The 27,217-nt window shown below is 44.3% G+C and overlaps 1 protein-coding gene across 2 annotated transcripts in view; it reads left to right on the top strand.

Moving 5' to 3' along the window:
* Positions 1-27,217, top strand: part of fggy (FGGY carbohydrate kinase domain containing) — a 521,756-nt gene that overhangs the window by 37,600 nt on the left and 456,939 nt on the right. For both annotated transcript variants that reach the window (XM_070886941.1, XM_070886940.1), the window contains exon 4: positions 20,904-21,055. In XM_070886941.1, the coding sequence (XP_070743042.1) occupies positions 20,904-21,055 (152 nt within the window). The remainder of the gene's footprint in view (positions 1-20,903; positions 21,056-27,217) is intronic.

Raw genomic sequence — 27,217 nt, 5'->3', positions numbered from 1 at the left:
GAAACATCCTCTCTGCATCCAGCTTGTCAAGCCCCTTCATAATCTTATACGTTTCGGTAAGATCACCTCTCATTCTGCTGAGTATCAATCACCGACTATAAAACAAGCATCTAGCATTACTAGTTGGCAAAGAAAAGGCATAAGTTGATTTAAAGGGGCAAATTAGTAATTTAAAAAGATTCATAGAAAGCTTATTTCTCAGCTAATTTTGATATTTATTTTATGTTGACATTACCATCTATCTTTATACCTTCTGCTTTGGGGCTCCAATATCCCCCCATTCTAAATAAGCCACAGTGGGCTTCCCATTGTGACAACCCCTGTATCTTTGTTTTTTTGAGGAAGAAGAGGAACAAAGCTGAAAGGTCAGGCTGGTAAGGCAGCACAGGAGATACCTTTATTTCACCCACCAGTAACCATGCCAGAATATACAGACTTAAGTGCTTCTATTTTCAGTTAACCCAGGAACACTGCTTGTGGAGACTGTACTTCACAAAGGATTTGTTTGCTTGAGTAAGTCAGCTCATCCACATCCACATGGGCAACCAGTAGCACTATGAGTGGGTACTACCATTTTGCAGATTGGCAGGATTCTCCAAAGTCCAAGGAGTCATAGATTGCACGTATGTGGTTATACATGCTCCTTTGGGCAGTTTGTGACCAATAGCACTGCATCATACAAGCGAATGATTGCTTTTTGGTAGCTGTTGCAATGTCTTCATTTTAAGGCAGTCCACTCTGTGAGCACTCTTTGACCCAGAAAGCTAAGTTTCTGGATCATTCCTGGAAGATCAAAGCTATCCTCTACAGCAATGCTGATACTTGCTTGCTTTTCCCGAACACTCTGCAATATAGTTTATAGTTCAGCTAGGGTCTCAAGGATCATGGGGCGGGGGTGAGGCTGCTACCTGCTGTACAATGTTGCCTTGCAACATGACCTCATCATGAAGGCTCGAGAGGAGGAAGGCACTCATGGGCAACAGAGAGAGCAGCAGCCTGAAGAAGGTGTGGAGGGTAATCCATTGCAAGTTGCAAAACACATTTGTGCCAATCTGATACAGAAGACCATCCCTTGACCACCACCCCTGGCGACTGCATTAATGTCCTGTCTACAACTTCTCTCCCTCCACGATGATACCATCATCTGTACGCTTCAACTTACATGGTCTCATTCACACTACCTTGTCAAAGCCAATTCCAAACATTGCGAAGAATAATGTCTGCATGAAGAACTTCAGTGCTACCAATATTTTACTTACAATCTGTAGTGTGTGTTTATATTCAGTGCTTCTTACCACTATGCTGCCCTTTGGTCACAATATGTGGTGTGAATTATTACCCTCTAATCTAGTGCTACTTGGGTGGCAGGAATGCGTGAGACATGGCTGGCTGCTGTGCGACAAAATGAGCTCTTGAGACTCTGGTAGCACTAATCTCACAGTAACCGATGGACCCACTGCAGGATGTACCATTCGTGCTACTGCATGGGTAGCTGGGCCCTGTCTTATTTTTGCCACAAGTGTAGTGTTGGAATGGCTAACAGGAGGTCAGACATGTGCTGCTAATTTGAGACTCAGCACCATCATGTGAGCACATTCTGCTATGCTGCTGGTACCAGGCACCTACTCCAAACAGTTAGTGATGTGTGGGAAAGCAAACCTAATAGTATCAATGAGATCAGTGTAGCTCTGAGAGATACTTGTCTGTATTCCAGTCACATTGCTTGGAGGCAGAATGAATACACCCTTTCTAACCTGATGCTCCAGGACTATATGCTAACAGTTTGAGGAAGCACAGGCCTTGCTGAATGGAGGGAAACTCTCAGCCCTCTTAAATACCTCACTGAACAGTTCAAGTAATACTACTACAAGACATTGTGCTGGCCAACTTTTAGCTGCTCCAGCACTTTAATGTCCTGCAGCATATGCCAAATCAATTAGTCGATCTCCATAGATGCATCAGACAAGTGATGGAGACCTTGACTGCGATTTCGCCAATGGTGGCGAGTCCAGGGCGGGCGGCATTGGTGGCGTGTGGGGAAGGCGCTCCCAGCTCCCAGCTCCAGCCCGCCCTCTCACAACAATCTTCCCTAGATTGGGCTTGTTAAGCCCGCCCTGCGAGGTTCCAAGCCAATTAACAGGAAGCGGGTCTGATGATGTCACTTGATGACGCGTCATTAGCCAGTTTCTTTAAAGGGACATGGCCAACTTTTTTTGACAGTTCTGCAGTGTTTTGCAGCATTGTTAACATATATAACACTACCATGAAGCGCCTTGGGGCATTTTACTACATTAAAGGCGCTATATAAATAAAACACTGCACGAAGGTGCACGGCTACACCCGGGCACTCCCATGACTCCCTCCAGCTGCTTATGGAGGGAGTCACAGCACGCAGCCTTACAATGGGTGAAAGATACCTCCCCAGGACATCAGCGCAGCCTGGTTGCATATTGCACAGGAGGACACAAGCAGGGATATCATCAGGAACTGGCTGCAGTAGCGCAAACCTTTCAATTATCTCAGTAGGTTACAAAATATTACTGCACAGCCACACTCACCCTCATCCTGCTGTGCCACACATCACATCCCCATCACTTTGCCTTCCCTACCCTACTCCTGCACATTTTTACACCAACTTACCTTGTACCTCCACCCATCCCTTTCGTTCTATCTACATTATCACATCCCCATCTCACTAGCCATCCCTCACACTCACCCTCATCCTAGTACAAGCATACCAACTAACAAAACACAAGGGTAGGCACTTGAGTGTTTTAGCCAATGTTCATGTCGAGTTTCAGCTAATATGTTGTCAAACATTTAAATCTTTATTTTCAACACTTTGCTTTCTGGGACAGATTTGTTTGCATCTTTGGAAGTGGCATAGTGTGTTTTAGTGAATGGTCAGACATAAGGGTACCCCGCACAATGGTGATGAGTGTGAAAGGAATGGTCTGCTCAATGTACCTGTGGGCTAGATTTTCATTGGTAACCAGGCATTTTGCAAAATTGGGGCTAAATTATTTAAAGATAAATTTACTGATTCTGTTCTCCCAACGGGGAGCCACATTCGAAGGGAGGGAGCATTGGGTCAGATATAACACAACACATATAACTCTGTAGCATGATTCTTCGAACCAGCTCCTGCTTTAACACAGTTCCCTATTGAGAGTGAGTGGTCAGTAAACTTAACCATTTATGAATTTTCTATTTATCCTAGGGAGGGATGCATTATTGGGAAAAGGAGCACTCCTCTACTTTTGTCACTCAATATCAGCATCAGCTATTTACAAGTGTATTCTGTTGTAACGAGTGCATCAGTGTGAATGTCTCCACTTCCCACACCAACCATCTTGGTTATTTACATGAGTGAGTTGCTAATTGATATTGGATTTTGGCACCAATAGAATATCGGTGGTGAGTAATCAAACTTGCATCACATGCGACTTTTTATAGTCAGCAAAGGAAGAATACTTTTATCCTATAGTTTTGGCTGAAATTGAAACTATGGCCTAGAAATTTGGGAACTTAGTGCCGACCATTAAAGCCAGTTTTGAAGAAAATATTGCAGTTGCCTCGCTTCCCGAGGGTCCTGCAGCTGCTGCCATTTTGGCCAGGTTGGCAGTAGTGCCGTTGTCTGCACTGGCTGCAGGAATGGAAATGAGGCAGATCGTGACGTCGGCATGTGCAATGCTCACTTGACGCACGATCCGCCATTTTCGCCGTCGCCACTCCAATTATTGTCCTATTTTATTCACAGCCAGCTAACCAAGCGCTCAGCAGCAGGAAGAAGCCTCCTGCAGTGATATTTAAAGGGATCATCATCAACAGCTTGTAGCTGACATGGTATCTTAGTTTGAGAACATAAGAACATAAGAAATAGGAGCAGGAGTCAGCCATTTGGCCCCTCGAGCCTGCACTGCCATTCACTGAGATCATGGCTGATCTTCTACCTCAACTCCACTTGCTTGCACTATCCCCATATCCCTTGATTCCCTTAATATTCAGAAATTTATTGCACTCTGTCTTGAATATACGCAGCAACTGGGCTTCCAGTTTGACTGACTCTATGTAAATTTCTGCAACTCTTGCAGCTTGTTAACCTCTTTCAAGTTCCTGAGGTGACAGGGAGTTTTAGTGCAAATGGAGAATGCCTTCATTCTAACTTAAACGCTTCCACGCACACCACTGGCTCACAGTCATGGGGGATCTACTGGCAGTCCCCCTCGCACTCGAGTATCATCAGGAAAGGGAACAGAGGCAGCGAAGAAAGAGAAGAAGATGCTCACAGTGGGACGGGGAGGAGGGCTAGGAGAGCTCTCAACAGGAGGCCTTACCCACCTAGCCTCTTCCGAGAGCACTTCTCTTACCTCCACTTAAGCGAGGAGCAGTGTATTAGGAGGCTTTGCTTCAGCAAGGAGGTGGTCACAGAATTCTGCCATGTCCTGCAACCAGACCTGCAGCCTCAGAGCATGGCGACCACGACTCTCCGAGTGGTGCTCAAGGTTACCATGCCCCTCAATTTCTTCACCAGCGGATCCTTCCAGTCTGCAGCAGGAGACATAGCTAACATCTCCCAGATTGCCATTCATCACTGCATCCGGGAGGTCACTGAGGTTCTCTACAACAGAGCGAAGCAGGATGAGTGGCTATGGCAGGATAGTGAGCTTCCCTATGCTGCAGGGCACCATCGACTGCACTAACATTGCTTTGTGGGCGCCGCAAACTAATCCTAAGATGTTCCGTAACTGCATAGGCCACCACTCACTTAATGTGCAGTTCTTGTATGACCCAGCACATCGTGATGGTCAATCCTGGCAGTAATTATGGTGCCTTCATGCTGCGCCAGTCTGGTGCACCAGAAATCTTCCAGCCACCATATCAAACCCAAGGGTGGCTGCTCCGAGACCAGGGCTAACCACTCTGCATCTGGCTGCTGACTCCCCTTCGCAACCCCACCACTCCTACCCAGCACTCATATAATGATAGCTATGCTGCCATCAGGAACATCATTGAGCAGACCATCGGGGTGCTCAAGCAATGGATCAGCTGCCTTGACTGTTCTGGAGGAACCTTCCAATACTCGCTGGAGCGGGTGTTCCATTTCGTGGCAGTATGCTGCATGCTTCATGTGATATTTTCAGTCACTCACAGAAACACACACACAGCCTTAAGATGGCAGAACATACCGGAACTCACCAGAGTCAGGTGACCTGTTCCCTTTATTATAAACAGCACTGGCTGCAGTGCCACAGGAGTCCACAGGTGGAGCTATATATATTACTAAACAGTCTGAAGTTAGAGAGAGTTCAAATGGAAATCAAGGACATCCCTTGGAGGAAAACTTTCCTCAGGATCAGCCTTGAATGAGTTTAAATTCAGCACCATGTTTGGAAGGTTCTGTTCGAAAGCGAAGGTATCCTCTTCAAAACAGAAAACAAGTGGTTAAGCTTGATTTGTAAATATGGCAAAATAAGTCCATATCTTCAGTTATGTTATATCCTTAATGAAGAAATAATTATAACAAAATAATCATCATACATAATTTGCATGGTTATACATAACAAAAGATACGGACTTACTTTGCTATATTTACAAATCAAGCTTAATCACTTGTTTTCTGTTTTGAAGAGGATACCTTCGCTTTCGAACAGAACCTTCCAAACATGGTGCTGAATTTAAACTCAGTCGAGGCTGATCCTGAGGAAAGTTTTCCTCCAAGGGATGCCCTTGATTTCCATTTCAACTCTCTTTAACTTCGGACTGGTTGTCTGCCTGACTCGGACTCAGACTTAAATTCTGACTTTCTCTTGGATTTGTTTCCAGTACATTGGATGTAGGATATGTTACTGGTGTATCAAAACTATCTGATGAGTCAGAAATAATTGAATCATTCCCACCTTCAACTATTTCCACATCTGTAGGTAAAATATGATCAATGTGAACAAACCTAACCTGTCCATGATCAAACATCTTGACCAAATATGTGCAAGGACCACATATCTTCACCACACTTCCTGGTAACCACTTTAACCATTTATGGTGATGGTTCTTCACTCTCACCTTCTGATTTAATTTCACACTTCTCTCTTTAATCTATCTCTATCATGATTCTCTTTCTGTGTTAATTGTGTCTCTTCTACGGACTGTGCCAAGTTTGGTCTTAACAACGAGAATCTGGTTTGTGGCTGTCGTTTGAGAAACAACTCTGCTGGTGTTCTACCAGTAGTTGTGTGAGGAATATTACGATACATAATTAGAAAATTAGCCAATTTGTGGTCCAATGCCAACTGTTGTTTCTTTGGATTTGAATCCAACATCCGTTTGATGAGGGCGCGTTTTACAATTTTTACAGTGCACTCTGCTGCACCATTTGAAGCAGGGTGGTATGGTGGAACCGTGGTATGTTTCACACCATTTATGCTCATGAAATGTGGAAATTCTTCTGAACAAAATTATGGTCCATTATCAGAAACAATTTCTTCTGGGAGGCCAAATGAAGAAAATAATCTTCGTAAAACGTCTAGTGTTTTACTTTTGTTATTTTTCACATTGGAAACACCTCGATCCACTTCGAATGGCTATCAATCACAATGAACAATTGTTGTTCTTCTAGCTCAGCAAAATCGATATGTAGCCTTTGCCACATGCTGGGATGCCATTTCCATGGCTGTAATGGTGCTGGTGGTGGTTGCTCGCTTACCGATTGACATGTCGTACACTGACTGACGATGTACTCTATATCTTTATCAAGACCTGGCCACCATAAGTAACTGTGTGCAAACCTCTTGGTCTAGCACATTCCCAGGTGCTGGTCATGGAGGTCTCCTAATAATTTGGACCTGAATTTATTTGGTATAACCACTCTTGCACCCCACATGATACAATCTTTATCGACTGATAATTCATTCCTATGAATGAAGAATGGATGTTTATCTTTGTCTATTACCTGGTTTGGCCATCCATTTGCAATATAATCAAACACCTTTAACATAACTGGGTCACGTTTGGCTGCTCTACCAATCTCTTCAGCTGTGACTGGCAGTTCATCAATGTATGGAAAATAAAACACTTCTTCCCTATCGGGTGTAACTTGTGATGGGGAAGGCAATCTAGACATAGCATCAGCATTTCTGTGATCAGCTGATCGTCTGTATTCAATATCATATGTATAAGCCCATAAGCAATACCATAAGCCCATCTCTGCATTCGGGCTGCAGCTAATGTTGGAACTGGGTACTTTAGATGGAGGATTGCTGTCAGGGGCTTATGGTCCATAACGATAGTAAACTTACAACCATACAAGTATTTGTGGAACTTCTTGACCCCAAAAATTAATGCCAAAACTTCCCTTTCGATTTGCGCATAATTACTCTCACTGGCACTGAGAGTGCGTGAAGCAAAAGCAATTGGTCTCTCCTCCCCACTACTTAATACATGAGAGATCACTGCCCCAACTCCATAAGGAGAGGCATCACATGCTAGCTTGATCTCCTTAGATACGTCATAGTGAACTAACATGGTGCTCGCCACCAATTTGCTTTTACACTCCTTAAATGCAGTATTGCATTCTTTTGACCACTTCCAATGGACCTGTTTTTTCAATAGTTCATTCAGTGGATGTAAAAGTGTAGCCAAATTTGGCAGGAACTTCCCATAATAGTTCAAAAGACCCAAAAATGATCGAAGTTCAGTAACATTCTTGGGAGTGGGTGCATTTCTGATTGCATCCAGCTTTCCCTTGGTTGGATGTAAACCATCTTTGTCTACTCTGTACCCTAAGTACTCCACTGAGTTTTGAAATAACTCACACTTGCAAGCAGACACGTGTACTCTGTGCTTCTCTAGCCGTTTGAGGACTTCATTCAATATGTTATGAATTTGCCTATTTGGTGTTGAAATTAGTATGTCATCCAAATAACATTCTGCCCCTTCAATTCGTTGCAAAATCTGGTCATCACCCCTTGGAATATGGCAGGGGCGAAAGACACTCCAAATGGTAGCCTATTAAATTGATATAGGCCTAGATGAGTATCTATAGTCAAGTATGACTTGTACTCCTCATCTAGTTCAAGCTGTAAGCAGGCATTTCTAAGATCCAACTTTGAGAAGATCTGACCAGCTGCTAGTGTTGTGAACAAATCTTCTACATTTAGCAATGTATTCGGGACATTACCCTCAAGAATCTGGTTTACGGTTACTTTATAATCACCACATAATCTTACCTTACCATCAGACTTAGGTGCAACAACAATGGATGTAATCCAATTACATAGATCTATCTTAGAAATAATGTTCTCAGTCTCTAGTCTTTTGAGTTCTTGCTCAACTTTCTCCTTGAGTGCATAGGGTATGGAACGTGGTTTTCAGTAAACTGATCTAGCGTCCTTCTGTACCCTGACACTCGCCTTGAAGCCTTGGATCGGACTGCCTGTTTCGCAGAACACTTTCGGATAATTCTTGATGACATCATCCTTTGATGCAAATCTCATTTCAACATGAAAAATCTCACTCCAATCCAGCTTCAGTGATCCCAAGCAATTTCTTTCTAGTAAGGCAGGCTCTGAAATTGATCCTTGTATTTTACCGGTACGGTGATACGACCTACCACAGGAATGTTCTCTCCCGAGTAGCCTCGCAGCTCTATCTTGGATTTCTCCACTGGGAAATCAAGCAATTTGTCGAGGTATAGCGACTTCGGTACTACACACACGGATGCACCAGTGCCGATTTCCATGGGTATCTTGGTTCCTGCAACATCTATGTGGATTATGATACTTTTTGAATTGCTATTAGTTAACCTCATGCTCCTGATGATGTTTAGCTCTAAAATCTCCTCATCCTGTTGTTTTTCTTCCATGCTATGTAGTCTCTGGGGATTTCTATTCATAGCTTTGAAAGCTGGTTTACCCTTCAGTCGGCATGCCTTCGCAAGATGCCCAGTTTTCCTGCAGATGAAGCACTCACATATGGACAACTTTGAGCAGTGTGTTGTCCCAGGCACCGATAGCAAGACTTCAATGCTCTGTTACCATTGCCAGTTTCTGAGACTTTGGAGCCCAACTGCCTTTTACTTTTAACCTGCAGGCAATTCACCTCGGTTGTCTGATGATTGAAAATAGTATGAAATTCTCGGGAACATTGGTCGACTTTGTTCATTGACATTGCTATCTGACAAGCTACATCAAAAGTCAAGTTAGGCATTGTCAATAACTTTCTTCTGATCGCATCATTTTCCATCCCACAAACAAAGCGGTCACGCAATGCTTGGTCCTGAAAGTTTCTGAAATTACAGTGAATAGATAGTTTTTTTAATGTTACAATGTACTCACTGATACTTTCTTCGGTTAACTGATCTTGTATTCCGAAACGATAACTTTCAGCAATTTCCAGGGGCTCATGGCTGTAGTGCTGTTGAATCTGCTTGAGTTGTGTCCTTTGGTTTGACAGACACAAGCAACTTTTTCAAGGTTTCATACACCTCGGGCCCTGCTTCAGTTAAGAAAATAGCCCTTTGTCGTTCCATCACCCAGTTATGGTTTTCATCTTTGGGGACTTCGATGATATTTGTGGTGAAAAATATTTCTAGCCGCTCCACATATGCTCTAAAATTTTCATGGTTACGTTGAGACTCCCCCAAGCGCCCTCTTATTCCCATAGGCGCAGCCATCTGGACTCTGGCAGTTCAAACAAGTGTGCTTGTAATTTACCTTGGATTTGTAGCTGTTAATCAAAACAGAGAAGCTCTCAAAGTCTCTCTGTTGGTTAGCTGAATCCTCCACCAACAAAAATTTCAGCTTTTTTCCCCTGATAAACCCATCTTCGTCACCATTGTGATATTTTCAGTAACTCACAGAAACACACACACAGCCTTAAGATGGCAGAACATACCGGAACTCGCCAGAGTCAGGTGACCTGTCCCCTTTATTATAAGCAGCACTGGCTGCAGTGCCACAGGAGTCCACAGGCGGAGCTATATATATTACACTTCACAATTTGGCCATTATGAATATGCAGCCCTTGCCACCATGGATTGCAGGACCACCTCAGGATGAGGAGGGAGAGGTGCAGAAGGAAAAGGATGAGGAAGAGGAGCGAGGGAGGAAGCAGGCAACAAATCACATTCCGAACGGGCTGTCCATGAACATCTCATCAGACTTCTATTCCAGTGAATGGAACCCCAGATTCCCGTTGCTCACCACTTCCCCATCACACCATCTCTCTGCAATGGAACATCACAGCGTCCTCCTGGGCACAAAGCTGAAATAAGAGCCACCACAAAATACACATTCCAAACAAAAATCATAAATCTATCAGAATCCAATCAACATTACAATATTAATTAATCCCCTTGTGAAATCCCTTAGTGCCTGCCGTTTGTGTGCTTTTTCCTACTCTACTGTTCCTACGCTGTGCTCCCCCAGTGGCTGCAGCATGGCTGGTGGAAGGCTGCTAACTTTCAGTGGGGGAGACCACCGATGGCCTAGCAGAAAGACCTCTACTAGCTGTGAAACTAGAAGGCGTGGCTGTAGACTGCACTACCTCGGCATGGGTGGCAGAAGTCTGGGCTGGCTGGCTGAGAGGCAGAGGCAATGGGGGAGTGGCAGTGGTGGGAGTAGGAATGCTGTCATCCTGGGAGAGCACAGCAGATTATGCTCCAGAGACCCAGTGCCACTCCCCCGGGGCGGCACCTCAGCACTCCTAGCAATCTGTTGGAGGACAGATTACTGGCCTGTTGCGACACACCGCAGGTAAAGGGCACTCAGGCAGATAGGGAATGGGTTGACCATCAGGCAGAGCAGTGGAAGGAAGGTAGTGCAGGAGTCCGCTGCGGTCATCTCTCTCAAAACAGACATATTGTTTTAGGTACTGTTGGGGGAGATGACTCATCAAGGGAAGGCAGCAGCAGCCAAGTTCATGGCACCATGGGTGGCTCTGCTGCACAGGAGGGCAGGAAAAAGAGTGGGAGAGCTATAGTGGTAGGGGATTCTATTGTAAGGGGAATAGCTAGGCGTTTCTGCGGCCGCAATCGAGACTCCAGGATGGTATGTTGCCTCCCTGGTGCAAGGGTCAAGGATGTCTCGGAGCGGCTGCAGGGCATTTTGGAGGGGAAGGGTGACCAGCCAGTTGTCAAGGTGCATATAGGTACCAACGATATTGGTAAAAAATGGGATGTGGTCTTACAAGCTGAATTTAGGGAGCGAGGAGTTAAATTAAAAAGTAGGACCTCAAAGGTAGTAATCTCAGGATTACTACCAGTGCCACATGCTAGTCAGAGTAGAAATAGCAGGATAGTTAAGATGAATACATGGCTTGAGGAATGGTGCAAGAGGGAGGGATTCAAATTCCTGGGACATTGGAACCAGTTCTGGGGGAGATGGGACCAGTACAAATCGGACGGTCTGCATCTGGACAGGACCGGAACCAATGTCCTTGGAGGAGTGTTTGCTAGTGCTGTTAGGGAGGGTTAAACTAATATGGCATGGGGGTGGGAATCTATGCAGGGAGACAGATGGAAGTAAAATGGGGGCAGAAGCAAAAGGTAGAAAGGAGATAAGGAAAGGCAGAGGGCAGAGAAATCAAAGGCAAAAATCAAAAAGGGCCACATTACAACATAATTCTAAAAGGACAAAGAGTGTTAAAAAAAACAAACCTGAAGGCTCTGTGTCTCAATGCAAGGAGCATTCGTAATAAGGTGGATGAATTAACTGCATAGATAGCTGTTAATGGATATGATGTAATTGGGATTACGGAGAAATGGCTCCAGGGTGACCAAGGCTGGGAACTCAACACCCAGGGGTATTCAATATTGAGGAAATGATAGACAGAAAGGAAAAGAAGGTGAGGTAGCGTTGCTAGTTAAGGAGGAGATTAACGCATTAGTAAGGAAGGACATTGGCTTGGATGATGTGGAATCTGTATGGGTAGAGCTGAGGAACACCAAAGGACAGAAAACGCCAGTAGTAGTACAGACCACCAAACAGTGGTAGTGAGGCTGGGGATGGCATCAAACAGGAAATTAGGGATGCGTGCAATAAAGGTACAGCAGTTATCATGGGTGACTTTAATCTACATATAGATTGGGCTAACCAAACTGATAGCAATATGGTGGAGGAGGATTTCCTGGAGTGTATAAGGGATGGTTTTCTAGACCAATATATCGAGGAACCAACTAGAGAGCTGGCCATCCTAGACTGGGTCTTGTGTAATGAGAGAGGATTAATTGCCAATCTTGTTGTGCGAGGCCCCTTGGGGAAGAGTGACCATAATATGGTAGAATTCTTTATTAAGATGGAGAGTAATACAATTAATTCAGAGACTAGGGTCCTGAACTGAAAGAAAGGTAACTTCAATGGTATGAGATGTGATTTGGCTAGGATAGACTGGCAAATGATACTTAAAGGGTTGACGGTGAATAGGCAATGGCAGATATTTAAAGATCACATGGATGAACTTCAACAATTGTACATCCCTGTCTGGCATAAAAATAAAACGGGGAAGGTGGCTCAACTGTGGCTAACAAGGGAAATTAGGGATAGTGTTAAATCCAAGGAAGAGGCATATAAATTGGCCAGAAAAAGCAGCAAACCTGAGGACTGGGAGAAATTTAGAATTCAGCAGAGGAGAACAAAGGGTTTAATTAGGAGGGGGAAAATAGAGTATGAGAGTAAGCTTGCAAGGAACATAAAAACTGACTGCAAAAGCTTTTATAGATATGTGAAGAGAAATCAATTAGTGAAGACAAATGTAGGTCCCTTGCAGTCAGAATCAGGTGTATTTATAATGGGGAACAAAGAAATGGCAGACCAATTGAACAAATACTTTGGTTCTGTCTTCACTAAGGAAGACACAAATAACCTTCCAGAAATACTAGGGGATCGAGGGTCAAGCGAGAAGGAAGAACTGAAAGAAATCCTTATTAGTCAGGAAATTGTGTTCGGGAAATTGATGGGATTGAAGGCTGGTGACAAAGGTCCGGTTGTGGTGAGGGAAGGGAGGAGAAGCAAGATTCCATGCATATACCATCAGCAGCTTGTAAGTGATAAGAGATTGTGGGATGAGGCGGAAGTGAGATGTGAGAACAAGGATTAGGAATGACTATACCATCATTATCAGCAACAGTTGCATCTTCTCCCTTTGCCACGGCCTCCAATGATATTGAGCACACATTCCTTCAGTCGCTGAGGTTCTATTTAGCGGTTTGGCCGCCTCCTGTCTGCCACTGCTCCCTCCTGTCCTGTGCCACCTTTGCCTGCAAGAGGAAGTGAAGTGTGTCAGTGTGTGTGGTGCAATGTGTTTGGGTGATGTGCCTGCCATAGTTGAATATCCTGTCAGTGTGTGAGATGTGGGTATGAGTGTTGCAGCAGTGGTACGGTTGTGAGGATGAAGTGAAGCTATGATTGTGAGGTATGCATGGTGATAGGTAGAGATTGTTGGTAGGTGAGTGATGGAGGTGGTGCATTGAGCAGTGTGCGAGGCTTGTGGTGCAGATGCAAATCTTATGTGCTGCCTGGATCACTTTCATTGGGCACAGGCCCGTGACAGCGCTCGCTTTTGGTTCTAATCCAATTGCTCGGCCCATGTTCCATAGATAACAAAGTGCACCAACCAAGTTTAACATTTAAAAAATATATATAATATGGTTCATGTAGACCAACAGAATGTAATTGAATTAAATATTAACCCTTCATAATGCGAGTTAACTAAATACTATTATGCGTATGTTATTAATTGCAAGAAAACAGTAATCTTGGGTTTACAGGAAATTAATTTTGATAGGTTAAACTCACCAGTACTATGTATAAAAATAACTTCACTAGCATTATATCAGTACAAGCACTGTGCATGAAAGTGCATGTTTCAATCTTAGTTTCATAGCCGGCTATTAAAGCTTCTGCTTAAAGCTTAACTTGAAAAGATCACACACAGGTCTTCAGTAATTTCCTCTTACCCCCTTAGAATTCAATCTACAGATAGATAGAATTTAAGGGCTCAATTTTCCCAGGTCATTTGCGCCGTTTTTTTAGCGTGTGCCGTTTTTTCTGGCGCAATTCAAAGTTTCCCCCTGGTATCTGCGCCGGCGTAACTGCTTTAGTTACGATTTTTCTACTTTATGTTTTTTGACGTATTTCCCTCATGTCTCCGCCAGTTTTCAGCATTTTTTGCAGTTTGGCCAAAATTTTTTTATCCTAGGCCGGCGTATCTGGCCATTCCCAAAAAATCTTCTGGTGAGTTAACAGAAAGCAGTGCACATTGAAAAATCGGCGTTGAAAGACGCCATTGTTTTCATCGAAGTTTTTGGAGGGAATCTCTAACACTTGAAATATCCATAATAAAGTTTAACTTTTTTTCCTTTCGATGGAGTACATGGAAGTTTCTTGGATTTCTGAAGTTTTCTTTTTTTTTACTCACACGCCACCACCGAACGTCCTTAAGCAGGGCTGGAGGGGGGGTCGTAGTGTTGGCCGTCAAAATCGGCCCCGCGCCTGGACACAGGGGCTCGGCTGGAAAATAAGCCTGGGGCGGGGGGGTGGGGGGATCGGAAGGCTTCCTCATTGAGCTTGGGGAGGGAGGTGTCGATCGGAAGGATTCTGCACTAGACACAAGACTGCAATGAGTTGCGGGGGGGGGGGGGGAGCGGGTGAGAAGGGGAGAAGTCACAAAACTGCAATGAGTTGGTGGGGGGGCGGGGAGGAGAAGTCACAAGACCTGGGTGTGGTCCATCCATACGGATCTTGGGGAGAGAGAACAAAGAGCCTGTCCTGCCTGCCTTCCTGCCGTTTTGAGCTTCTTGCAAAGGTAAAATTTAACTATGGGGACAATGCTGACAATGCCATACCTTGTGCGAGCCTTCTGCATGATGGTGTTACGTAGGAGACATTTGATGCTACGTCATCGGATGAGGAACATCAGAGCCCCTAGGATGCTGGGCAGGGGGCCTTACCCACGTTGGGTATACCGAGACAGGCGTTCGTACCTGCACCTGAGTGATGCAGACTGTGTCAGAAGGTTGCGTTTCTGCAAATAAATTGTAACTGAGATCTGTGAGTTGGTGAAAGCAGACCTGCAACCTAGAAGCGTCAGAAGGACTGCTTTGTCAATTAAAATGAAGGTTATAGCTGCACTTTCATTCTATGCCTCCGGATCGTTTCAAGCTACGACTGGGGATGTGTATGCCATTTCTCAACATGCAACACATGTCTGCATTCGGCAGGTGACAGCCGCAGTATATGTTCGGAGGAACGACTACATAAAGTTCCCCATGACCACCCAGGCAATGTGTGACAGGGCTGTGGGCTTCACCAGGATTGCTGGCTTCCCAAAGGTACAGGGCTGAATTGATTGTACCCACATCGCCTTGCGAGCACCTTTGGAGGATTCCGAGATGTACAGGAACAGAAAAGGCTTCCACTCCATTAATGTACAGCTTGTGTGTGACAACATGCATTGCATTATGTCAGTCGATGCAACATACCCTGGGAGCACCCATGATGCATTCATCCTATGCGAGAACGGTATATCTGCCATGTTTCAGCAGCAGCCAGAAGGGCAGAGCTGGCTATTGAGAGACAAAGGGTATGGCCTTGTCACTTGGGTCATGATGCCTCTAAGCGTAACCCGATGGAAGCTGACCGGGAATACAACATGTCGCACATTGCGACGCGCAGCATCATAGAGAGGACCATTGGCATCTTGAAACAGCGTTTCCGAGACCTGGACCATTCCAGAGGCTACTTGCTATACTCCCCTGAGATTGTCGGTCAGTTCACTGTTGTGTGCTGCATGCTGTATAACTTAGCCATCATGAGGCAGCAGCAGCTGGTCGGAGAAGACCCACCTGTGGTGAGAGTGGCTGATGATAATGATGAGGAAGATGCAGGAGGAGGATGAGGAAGCCATGCAAGTACCTGAACCCGAAGCACGACGGCGGAGGTGGGCGAGCCATCGTGCCACTTGAACGATTGCTCGAACCTTGTGCCAGCAGCTCATCCGTGAACATTTTGCTGCCTGAAGGCTCAGCGACAACTATTCCACATGGACCATGTTTACTGTTTAGACCTGTTCCGTAATGTTGTGTTGCATTAATGGAACAAATAATGGAAATGATTCTTGTTTACTTCAAAAGTTGTATTAATAATCAAACAAATAATGAAAATTATTCAGATTTAGTGTAAAATATACTTTATTCAAAAGTTTAACAAACAGTTCTTTGCACTTAATTTTAATAAAATTATTCTTGTATCAAACTTTAAAGTTTTCAGTTACGATCACTTACAAACTATAAGATCACTTACAAACTCTTAAGATCACTTAAAAACTTTAAGATCACTTACTAACTTTTAAACTTGTAAATTTACATAACTTACAAAAATCTTTTAATTTGATAACAACAGTTACAACAGTAACAACAATAATAGCAACAACAACAACAGCAGCAGCAAAAAAAGGCTGCACCCTTCTCTCCTCCAGCTTATTGGTGACTCCACCACAGCTGCACGCAAGCGGTGGCGCAGTGTTTCTGGGGTTGGTACCAAGCTTATTCTTTCTAAGATCTTGGGTAGTGCGCACCTGTTGAAGGGGTGGGGGGGGGGGGGGTGCGGGGGCGGCTGGCGTCAATGTGAAGGGCCCAGGCAGTAATGTGGAGGGCCCGGCTTGGGGCTCTTCAAAGGCTGGTGTGGGGATTGGAGTGGGAGTAGCAGTTGATTCTGTCAATGGGCGCAGGGTCTGAGCGTGTTCCCTTATTGCAGCAGCTAACTCCAACATGCTGTCCCTCATGTTGACAGTGTCTCAATGAGCTGCAACATTCCCTCTCTCATGTTGAGCAAAACTGTCTCAACTACCTGTGACATTCTCTCCCTCATGTTCAGTGATAGTGTTTCAGCTGACTGAGATATTCCCGGACATCGTTCCCATTTCTCGTGAGATTGCTGTTACTTCCCCCGACAGTCCCGCTACCTCATCACCCACCCCACTGATGGTGTCCAGGAGTGACCGTGTAAGGTCAATGCTCTCCCCACTCAGTGCCATCATCTGAAACACATCTGTTAGATCCTGCACCTCAGGAGAGCGCGGATGAACTCTCCTTCCCCTCCTCCCCACGGGTGTGGCTCGCACCTCAACACTGGGACCCGCAGCCTCGGAAGGTGGGGCTCTGGGTGTGCCTTGCTGCACCACACCACTGGAACTGGCAGCCTTGGACGTTAGGAAACCATGGACTGACCCACCAACACTCAAAGTGTATTTGGATTTTCAGAAGGCCTTTGATAAAGTCCCACATAAGAGGTTAGTGTGTAAAATTAAAGCACATAGGATTAGGAGTAATATACTGGCATGAGTTGAAAATTGATTAACTGACAGGAAACAGAGAGTCGGAATAAACAGAACTTTTTCGGGGTGGCAGGCTAATGGGGTACCACAGGGATCAGTACTTGGGCGCAGTCATTCACAATATATATAAATGATTTGGATGAGGAAACCAAATGTAATATTTCTAAGTTTGCTGACAACATAAAACTAGGTAGGGTTGTGAGGAGGATACAAAGACGCTGCAAGGCGATTTAGATAGGTTGAGTGAGTGGGCAAACACATGGTAGATGCAGTATAACGTGGATGAATGTGAAGTTATCCACTTTGGTAGGAAAAACAAAAAGAGTATTATTTAAATGGTGATAGCTTGGGAAATGTTGATGTACAAAGGGACCTGGGTGTCCTTGTACATCAGTCACTGAAAGCAAACATGCAGGTGCAGCAAGCATTTGGGAAGGCAAATGGTATGTTGGCCTTCATTGCAAGAGGATTTGAGTACAGGAGCAAGAATGTCTTACTACAATTATACAGGGTCTTGGTGAGACCACACCTGGAGTACCGTGTGCAGTTTTAGTCTCCTTACCTAAGAAAGGATATACTTGCCATTGAGGAAGTGCAGCAAAGGTTCATTAGACTGATTCCTGGGATGGCAGGACTGTCGTTTGAGGAGAGATTGGGTCGACTAGGCCTGTATTCACTAGAGTTTAGAAGAATGAGAGGGGATCTCATTGAAACGTATAAAATGCTGACGGGGTTGGATGCGGGGAGAATGTTTCCCCTGGCTGGGAAGTCTAGAACAAGGGATCACAGTCTCAGGATACGGGGTAGGAAATTTAGGATTGAGATGAGGAGAAATGTCTTCACTTCAGAGGGTGGTGAACCTGTGGAATTCTCTACCACAGAAGGCTGTGGAGGCAAGTCACGAAATATATTTAAGAAGGAAATAGACACAAAAGGCATCAAGGGGTATGGGGAGAAAGCGGGAATATGGGGTTGAGATTGAGTATCAGCCATGATCATATCGAATGGCGGTGCAGGCTCGAAGGGCCGAATGGCCTACTACTGCTCCTATTTTCTATGTTTCTAAATCACTAGTCACGGAAGGGGCTGGCACCTCAATGGGTGGCAACTGCACCTTCATCAAAGTCAGTAAAACAGTGGGGGCTTCATCCATCTCCATCCCCTCCCCCGCATCCCCATGCTCTTGGTCTGGAGGGTGGGATTGGAAGATGTTCTCCTCTTCAGGCTCATGCTTGTCTGAATCTTATTCTGCATCGTCAGGGTCGGCCTCAAGTTCTGTAAATCATCATCATAGGCAGTCCCTCGGAATCGAGGAAGACTTGCTTCCACTCTTAGCATGAGTTCTTAGGTGGCTGTACAGTCCAATACAAGAACCACAGTCTCTGTCACAGGTTGGACAGATAGTCGTTGAGGGAAAGGGTGGGCAGGGAGCCTGGTTTGCCGCACACTCCTTCCGCTGCCTGCACTTGATTTCTGCATGCTCTCGGCGACGATACTCGAGGAGCTCAGCGCCCTCCCGAATGCACTTCCTCCATTTAAGGCGGTCTATGGCCAAGGACTCCCAGGTATCAGTGGGGATGCCGCACTTTATCAGGGAGGCTTTGAGGGTGTCCTTGTAACGTTTCCTCTGCCCGCCTTTGGCTCGTTTGCCGTGGGCGAGTTCCGAGTAGAGCGCTTGCTTTGGGAGTCTCGTGTCTGTCTTGCGGACTATGTGGCCTGCCCAGCGGAGCTGATCAAGTGTGGTCAGTGCTTCAATGCTGGGGATGTTGGCCTGGACGAGGACGCGAATGTTTGTACGTCTGTCCTCCCAGGGGATTTGCAGGATCTTGCGGAGATATTGCTGGTGGTATTTCTCCAGCAACTTGAGGTGTCTACTGTACATGGTCCACGTCTCTGAGCCATACAGGAGGGCGGGTATTACTACGGCCTTATAGACCATGACCATAACAGATGGTTAGCAGCAGAGGAGGGGGCAGGGTGGGTGGCAGGAGTAGGCTCACACAGCGCAGGCAGGCTGATTTGAAGGACCACGATGAATTATAGCACATTGCATCAACTGAAGCGTAGCTGATAGAGACATCCCCAGGAACCAAAGTCTGGCTAGCCCGTGCAATACTTAACATTTAGCAAAGCCAGACTGTGGAGTTTGAGGGACTTACCCTCTCCCTCGAGTGTGGGCCCAGCTTGTGCAGTGGTGGTTGCTTTTCTCCAGGCAGGACCCATCAAAGCAGCGACCCTCTCTTCCAAGGGTGTCAGTGGCTGCAGATTTGCTGGGCCTCCTCCCGTTCGAGTTCTTTTCCTTTTATTATGTGCCATCTTCCTCTGCAAAGATGGGCGCTGGGTGGGACATACACAGCTGGTCACATCTACAATTGCAATTCCATTGAATAAAATGAAAATATTACTTACACTAACTATTTGACCAAGGTCCTGCCACTTCTTTTTACACTGGCCTCCAGATCCCGTGGTGGTCACCATTGCACGGTAATCTTCTGCAACTTGGTTCCAGCGTTTCTTCATTTCTTTGGGTGGAACTTTTATGTGACCTCTGCTGATGTCCAGCTCCTGCCATCTGTTCTCAATCACAGTAACTAGTGCCTCCACTTCATCCTGCAAGAAATTCTTGGTCCTTGCTCCGCGTTGTATCTTGTATTGCTGCAGATCCGATTTTTCCAATGCTCTCACACAGCACTCCTTCTCACACACACAAGTGGCTCTTTAAAAATGGCCAATTGCCAACCCGGAGCTGTACTGTGCATGCGTGTCCATTGAAATAACATCAAAAACGTCATTTTTTTATCGCGCATGTGCAGAAGGTGCGGCATCGCTTTTTCGGCGCAGACAACGGGCTCCATCCACTGAGGCGACTGGACACTTGCCACGCGGCGCCAAATTTGAATTATATATCGGGGAAACTTTGGCAAAATATTTCTGTCGCATTTCTGGCCTAGAAAAACGGGCGTAACTCTGGCAATACGCCAGAAAACAAGCAAGCTTGGGCAAAATTAAGCCCAAAATGTTGGCCAGACAGGTATAATAGTGTAACGATTTAATCCATCTTGTTTTTTCCAGTTTTGGTTCCACATGGGTTCCATCCATTGACCAAACTAAGTCTGGTATTAGAGTGTAGAATATCTGAATATGTTTTCTGTCAACTTTCAAGCATACCGTAATATAAGGATTTAAAAAAATGAAAATCTGAATTCTTACTTTAGGTATTAAAAATGCACATTATAAATTGATTTGCCCTTTAAAACATTTATTGGAACCAATTTTGCTGAATAGAACAGAACACAAAAAGAACAGAAGTGCAGCTTTCCCTGTTTTTGGTTTGCTCGATATAGATTTAATTGTGCTCATTTAAGTGGTTCTAAGAATGGTATTAGATTTGCTTTTCTAAGGCAAGGGAGAAATGATCAGAAAATTAAGTTTCATTGCCAGAACATAATTGCTACTTGACAATGTGTTGTGATATTTGGAATGCAGCTTCTGTTTCTTGACATATTGTGCGAATCATGTTATTAAGAGATCTGTTATGCTGTGGTTTTGATGGTTTTCTGCTTCATATGATGCAGGGGTGAACAACAGGAACATTATTATGTGGATGGATCACAGAGCAGTTGATCAAGTAGACCGAATAAATCAAACAAAACACGGTGTGCTAAACTACGTGGGTGGAGTGATGTCCCCAGAAATGCAGCCACCCAAACTTATGTGGTTAAAAGAAGTAAGTCTTTTATTGAACGTGCTACAAACAAGTAGTATTGAAAAACATTTTTAAGAAAAATATTCCTTTTTTTTTACAAATGTTATTAAAGAAAAATAAAAGCCCAGGAGAATATGGAAGTGAGATAGTTATTCCAGTCTAGCAATTTTCTCCAGAAGACAACTTAATTATCTTATGCCAGCACTTATTTGTAGCCTCCACCCCATTTATTTAAACAATATATATAATTAAAGAGAATATTTAAACATTGAAACATTTTTGTGTTCTGCTATAAGACGAAGCTGAGCACTGAGTTTTGTGATTATGATTCTTATTCAATATGCCATTCACAGATTATCTTTGTTGGATTCTTTTTCAGTGTGTTAATTACTGTAGAATTAATTTTTCAAACAACAATTCATTCCCATAGGTTTCTTCCAGCTGGGACATTCTAACTTGGGGTTTTATCTCTATGAAGAATTTTCCAGCTGTAAGGGGGGGTGGGACTCTCAAAGTTGGGATTTTATCTCTGAGATTTTCTTGAGCTTGGAAGGTGAGGTCATTTAAGGCAAGATTTAATCTCTGTGAGGCATTCTCCATCTGGGAGTGCGAGGCAATTCAAGCCAGAATTGCCTCGGTGGTGGTATTTGCAAGGGTAGGTATGAGTGATATTGGATGTTGTGAAGTCCTGGCTATGGTTGAGCACACCTAAAGAAGGTGAAGTGGTTAAACAGAGGTTAAATTCTGACAACCCTTGAAATATAATTGCATTTAATTGCATCAAATGCTATTGTGCTTTATTGTATACTTTAGTGGCACTGATTGAATAGGTTGGGAAGAGGCACTTGCCAGGAGAATGTACACTTGTACTCAATTATCATACTGCAACCCATAGTCATTTGATTGCATGTACGGGCATTATGTAGCTACATTGAGATGGAAGAAATTATTTTGAGTGAATCCCTTTAAGACAAGTGTAAGTTGCTGGTACAAAGTGTATCTTGCAGCACAATATCATTGCATGGTAATCTTTTCAAGTACTACAAGATAATGTAGTGGGAAGTAACTCTATTTGCCATGCATATTTTGGACACTTAATATAAGGTAATGTGTGCATCCTACCTTACTTGACCTGACCTTTTATATATGTGATTCCTGGTCCTTTGTGCCTGGCCCTGCTCATTTACATGTACTTCAACTTCCAGTGTGTGTGTGGTCGGATGCCAAAGAGTGCCACTCTTCCCCGATGCATTTAGTTAAACAGGGCATCCATCTGTGAATCAACGAGTTCTAGGTGCTGTTCTTGTAGATGGCATAATTTAGAAATGCAAACTATAGAATGGTTACAGCACGGAACAAGGCCATTCGGCCCGTCGAATGCCAGCTCTCAGCTAGTCCTACTCCTCTGCCCTTTCCCCGTAGCCCTGCAAATGTTTTTCCTTCAGATATTTATCCAACTCCCTTTTGAAAGATGAAATTGAGTCTGTCTCCACTACCCTTTCAGGCAATGCAATCCAGATCTTAACCACTTGCTGCGTGAAAAAGTTTTTTCTTACGTCGCCTTTGGTTCTTTTGCCATTCACCTTAACTCTGTCCTCTGGTTCTCAACACTTCTGCCAATGGGAACAGTTTCTCTCTATCTACTCTGTACAGACCCCTCATGATTTTGAATATCTCTATCAAATCTCCTCTCAATCTTCTTCGCTCCAAGGAGAGAAACCCCAGCTTCTATCAATGCAACTGAAGTCCCTCATTCCTGGAATCATTCTCGTAAATGTTTTCTGCACCTTCTCTAAGGCCTTCACATCCTTCCTAAAGTGTGGTGCCCAGAATTGGACACCGTACTCTAGTTGGGGCCGAACCAGTGTTTTATACAGGTTCATCATAATTTCCACACTTTTGTACTCTATACCTCTATTTATGAAGCCCAGGATCATCTGCCACGTGTCCGCCCATTTCACCAGCCTGCTTTTTCAACCTGCCCTGCTACCTTCAACAATTTATGCAAACATATCCCTAGGTCTCTCTGTTCGTGCACCCCCTTTAGGATTGTACCATTTAGTTTATATATCTTGTCCTAATCTTCTCTACCAAAATGCATCTCTTCACACTTTTCTGCATTAGATTTCATCTACCACCTGTCCACCCATTTCACCAGCCTGTCTATATCTTTCTGAAGTCTCCTCCTCATTGTTCACTATACTTCCAAGTTTTGTGTCATCTGCAAATTTTGAAATTGTGCCCTGTACATCCACATCCAAATCATTAATATATATCAAGAAAAGCAGTGGTCCTAGAACCGACCTCTGGGGAACACCACTGTACACCTTTCTCCAGTCCAAAAAACAACTGTTCACCACTACTCTCTGTTTCCTGTCACTTAGCCAATTTCGTATCCAGGCTGCCCTTCTATTCCATGAGCTTCAATTTTGCCTGAATAATTCAGTCAAAAAGACCTTCAAATCCTGCAGAAACTACTGATTTCCCACCCCCAAATAATGAGCTCCCAATTTGAAGTGTTCTTCACATTTAAAACAGAGAATCGTAGAAATTTACTGCACAGAAGGAGACTATTTGGCCCATTATGCCTGTGCCGACCGAGCTATCCAGCCTAATCCCACTTTCCAGCTCTTGGTCTGTAGCCCTGTAGGTTATGGCACTTCAAGTGCCTATCCAAAAACTTTTTAAATGCAATGAAGGTTTCTGCCTCTACCACACTTTCAGGCAGTGAGTTCCAGACCCCCACCACCCTCTCGGTGACAAGATTTCTCCTCAAATTCCCTCTAAATCTTCTACAATTTACTTTAAATCTATCCCCCTTGGTTGTTGACCCCTCTGCTAAGGGAAATAGGTCTATCCTATCCACTCTATCTAGGCCCCTCATAATTTTATACACCTCAATTAAGTCTCCCTACACCCTCCTCTGTTCCAAAGAAAATAACCCCAGCCAATCCAATCTTTCCTCATAACTAAAATTCTCCTGTACTGTAATATCCTCGTAAATCTCCTCTGTACCCTCTCTTATGCAATCACATCTTCTCTGTGATGTAGTGACTAGAACTGTATGCAGTACTCTAGCTGTGGCCTAACTAGTATTTTATACAGTTCAAGCATAACCTCACTACTCTTATATGCTATGCCTCGACTAATACAGGAAAGTATCATGTATGCTTTTGACCAATTGAACAAATACTTTGGTTCTGTCTTCACGAAGGAAGACACAAATAACCTTCCGGAAATACTAGGGGACCGAGGGTCTAGCGAGAAGGAGGAACTGAAGGAAACCCTTATTAGTCAGGAAATTGTGTCAGGCAAGTTGATGGGATTGAAGGCCGATAAGTACTCTGCATCCCAGAGTACTTAAGGAAGTGGCCCTAGAAATAGTGGATGCATTGGTGATCATTTTCCAACAGTCTATCGACTCTGGATCAGTTCCTATGGACTGGAGGGTAGCTAATGTAACACCACTTTTTAAAAAAGGAAGGAGAGAGAAAACGGGGAATTATAGACCGGTTAGCCAGACATCAGTAGTGTGGAAAATATTGGAATCAATTATTAAAGATGAAATAGCAGCGCATTTGGAAAGCAGTGACAGGATCGGTCCAAGTCAGCATGGATTTATGAAAGGGAAATCATGCTTGACAAATCTTCTAGAATTTTTTGAGGATGTAACGAGTAGAGTGGACAAGGGAGAACCAGTGGATGTGGTGCATTTGGACTTTCAAAAGGCTTTTGACAGGGTCCCACACAAGAGATTGGTGTGCACACTTAAAGCACATGGTATTGGGGGTAATGTATTGACGTGGATAGAGAACTAGTTGGCAGACAGGAAGCAGAGAGTCGGGTAAACGGGTCCTTCTCAGAATGGCAGGCAGTGACTAGTGGGGTGCCACAGGGCTCAGTGCTGGGACCCCAGCTATTTATAATATACATCAATGATTTAGATGAAGGATTTGAGTGTAATATCTCTAAGTTTGCAGATGACACTAAGCTGGGTGGCGGTGTGAGCTGTGAGGAGGATGCTAAGAGGCTGCAGGGTGCCTTGGACAGGTTAGGTGAGTGGGCAAATGCATGGCCGATGCAGTATAATGTGGCTAAATGTGAGGTTAACCACTTTGGTGGCAAAAACAGGAAGGCAGAATATTATCTGAATGGTGGCACATTAGGAAAAGGGGAGGTGCAACGAGACCTGGGTGTCATGGTACATCAGTCATTGAAAGTTGGCATGCAGGTACAGCAGGCGGTGAAGAAGGCAAATTACATGTTGGCCTTCATAGCTAGGGGATTTGAGTCTTGGAGCAGGGAGGTCTTACTGCAGTTGCACAGGGCCTTGGTGAGGCCTCACCTGGAATATTGTGTTCAGTTTTGTTCTCCTAATCTGAGGAAGGACGTTCTTGCTATTGAGGGAATGCAACGAAGGTTCACCAAACTGATTCCCGGGATGGCAGGATTGACATATGATGAGAGACTAGACCGACTGGGCCTGTATTCACTGGAGTTTAGAAGACTAAGAGGGGATCTCATAGAAACATATAAAATTCTGACGGGACTGGACAGGTTAGATGCAGGAAAAATGTTCCTGATGTTGGGGAAGTCCAGAACCAGGGGTCACAGTCTAAGGATAAGGGGTAAGCCATTTAGGACTGAGATGAGGAGAAACTTCTTCATTCAGAGAGTTGTTAACCTGTGGAATTCTCTACTGCAGAGAGTTGTTGATGCCAGTTCATTAGATATATTCAAGAGGGATTTAGATATGGCCCTTACGGCTAAAGGGATCAAGGGGTATGGAGAGAAAGCAAGAAAGGGGTACTGAGGTGAATGATCAGCCATGATCTTATTGAATGGTGGTGCAGGCTCGAAGGGCCAAATGGCCTACTCCTGCACCTATTTTCTATGTTTCTATGTTTCTATGCCTTCTTAACCACCTTATTTACCTGTTCTGCTCCCTTCAGGGATTTGTGTATATGTATTCCAAGGTCCCTCTGTTCCTCTTTTCAGTATCCTACCATTTATTGTGTATTCCCTTGCCTTTTTAGCCCTCCCCAAATACATTACCTCACACCTCTCCGGATTGAATACCCTTTGCCACTTTTCTGCCCACCTGACTAGTCCATTGATATCTTCCTGCAGTTTACAGCTTTCTTCCTCGCTATGAATCACATGGTCAATTTTTGTATCATCTGCAAACTTTTTAATCATGCCCCCTACATTGAAGTCTAAATAATTGATATATACCACAAAAAGAAAGGAACCTAGTACTGGGTCCTGCGGAACACCAGTGGAACAGCCTTCCAGCCCAAAAACACCCGTCGACCATTACCCTTTGCTTCCTGCCACTGAACAAATTTTGGATCCAACTTGCTAAAATCCATGTAGACTACATCAAATGCAACTACCCTCATCGACTCTCCTTGTTACCTCCTCAAAAAATTCAATCAAGTTTGTCAGACATGGCCTTCCTGTAACAAATCCATGCTAACTGTCCTTGATTAATCTGTGCCTTTCTAAATGACGATTTATTCTTCCCCTCAGAATATTTTTCAGTAATTTGCCCACCACCGAGGTTAGGCTGACTAGGACTGGCCTGTAATTACACGGTCTATCCTTTTCTCCCCTTTTAATTAGCAGTCCTCCAGTTCTCTAGCACCACACCTGTAGCCAGAGAGGATTGGAAAATAATGGTCAGAGCCTCTACTATTTCCTCCTTTGCTTCTCAACAGCCTGGGATGCATTTCATCCGGCCTGGCGATATTATCTACTTTCAAAGGTGGTAATCTCTTTAATATTTCCTCTCTCACTATGTTTATCTGATCTGATATTTCACACTTCTCCTCCTTAACTGAAATGTTTGCATTGTCCCTCTCTTTTATAAAGTATTCATTAAGAACCATACCCACGACTTCTGCTTCAACACGCAGGTTACCTTTTTGGTCTTTAATAGGCCCTACTCGTTCTTTAGTTATTCTCTTGCTCTTTATGTATTTCTAAAACATCATTTGGTTTTTCTTGATTTTACTTGCCAGTATTTTTTTATGCCCTCATTCTTTTACAAATTTCCTTTTTAATTTTACCCCTGCACTTTCTATACTCCTGTAGGCCTCTGCAGTATTTCGCTCTCGGTATCTGACAGAAGCTTTCCTTTTTTACGTTATTCTACCCTGTATACCCCTGGAAATCCAGGGG

The sequence above is a fragment of the Pristiophorus japonicus genome, chromosome 8, assembly GCF_044704955.1.
Source record: "Pristiophorus japonicus isolate sPriJap1 chromosome 8, sPriJap1.hap1, whole genome shotgun sequence".
NCBI classification, from domain to species: Eukaryota; Metazoa; Chordata; class Chondrichthyes; family Pristiophoridae; genus Pristiophorus; species Pristiophorus japonicus.
Note: the sequence above shows the minus strand (reverse complement) of the source record. Positions and strands in the feature narration are given on the sequence as shown.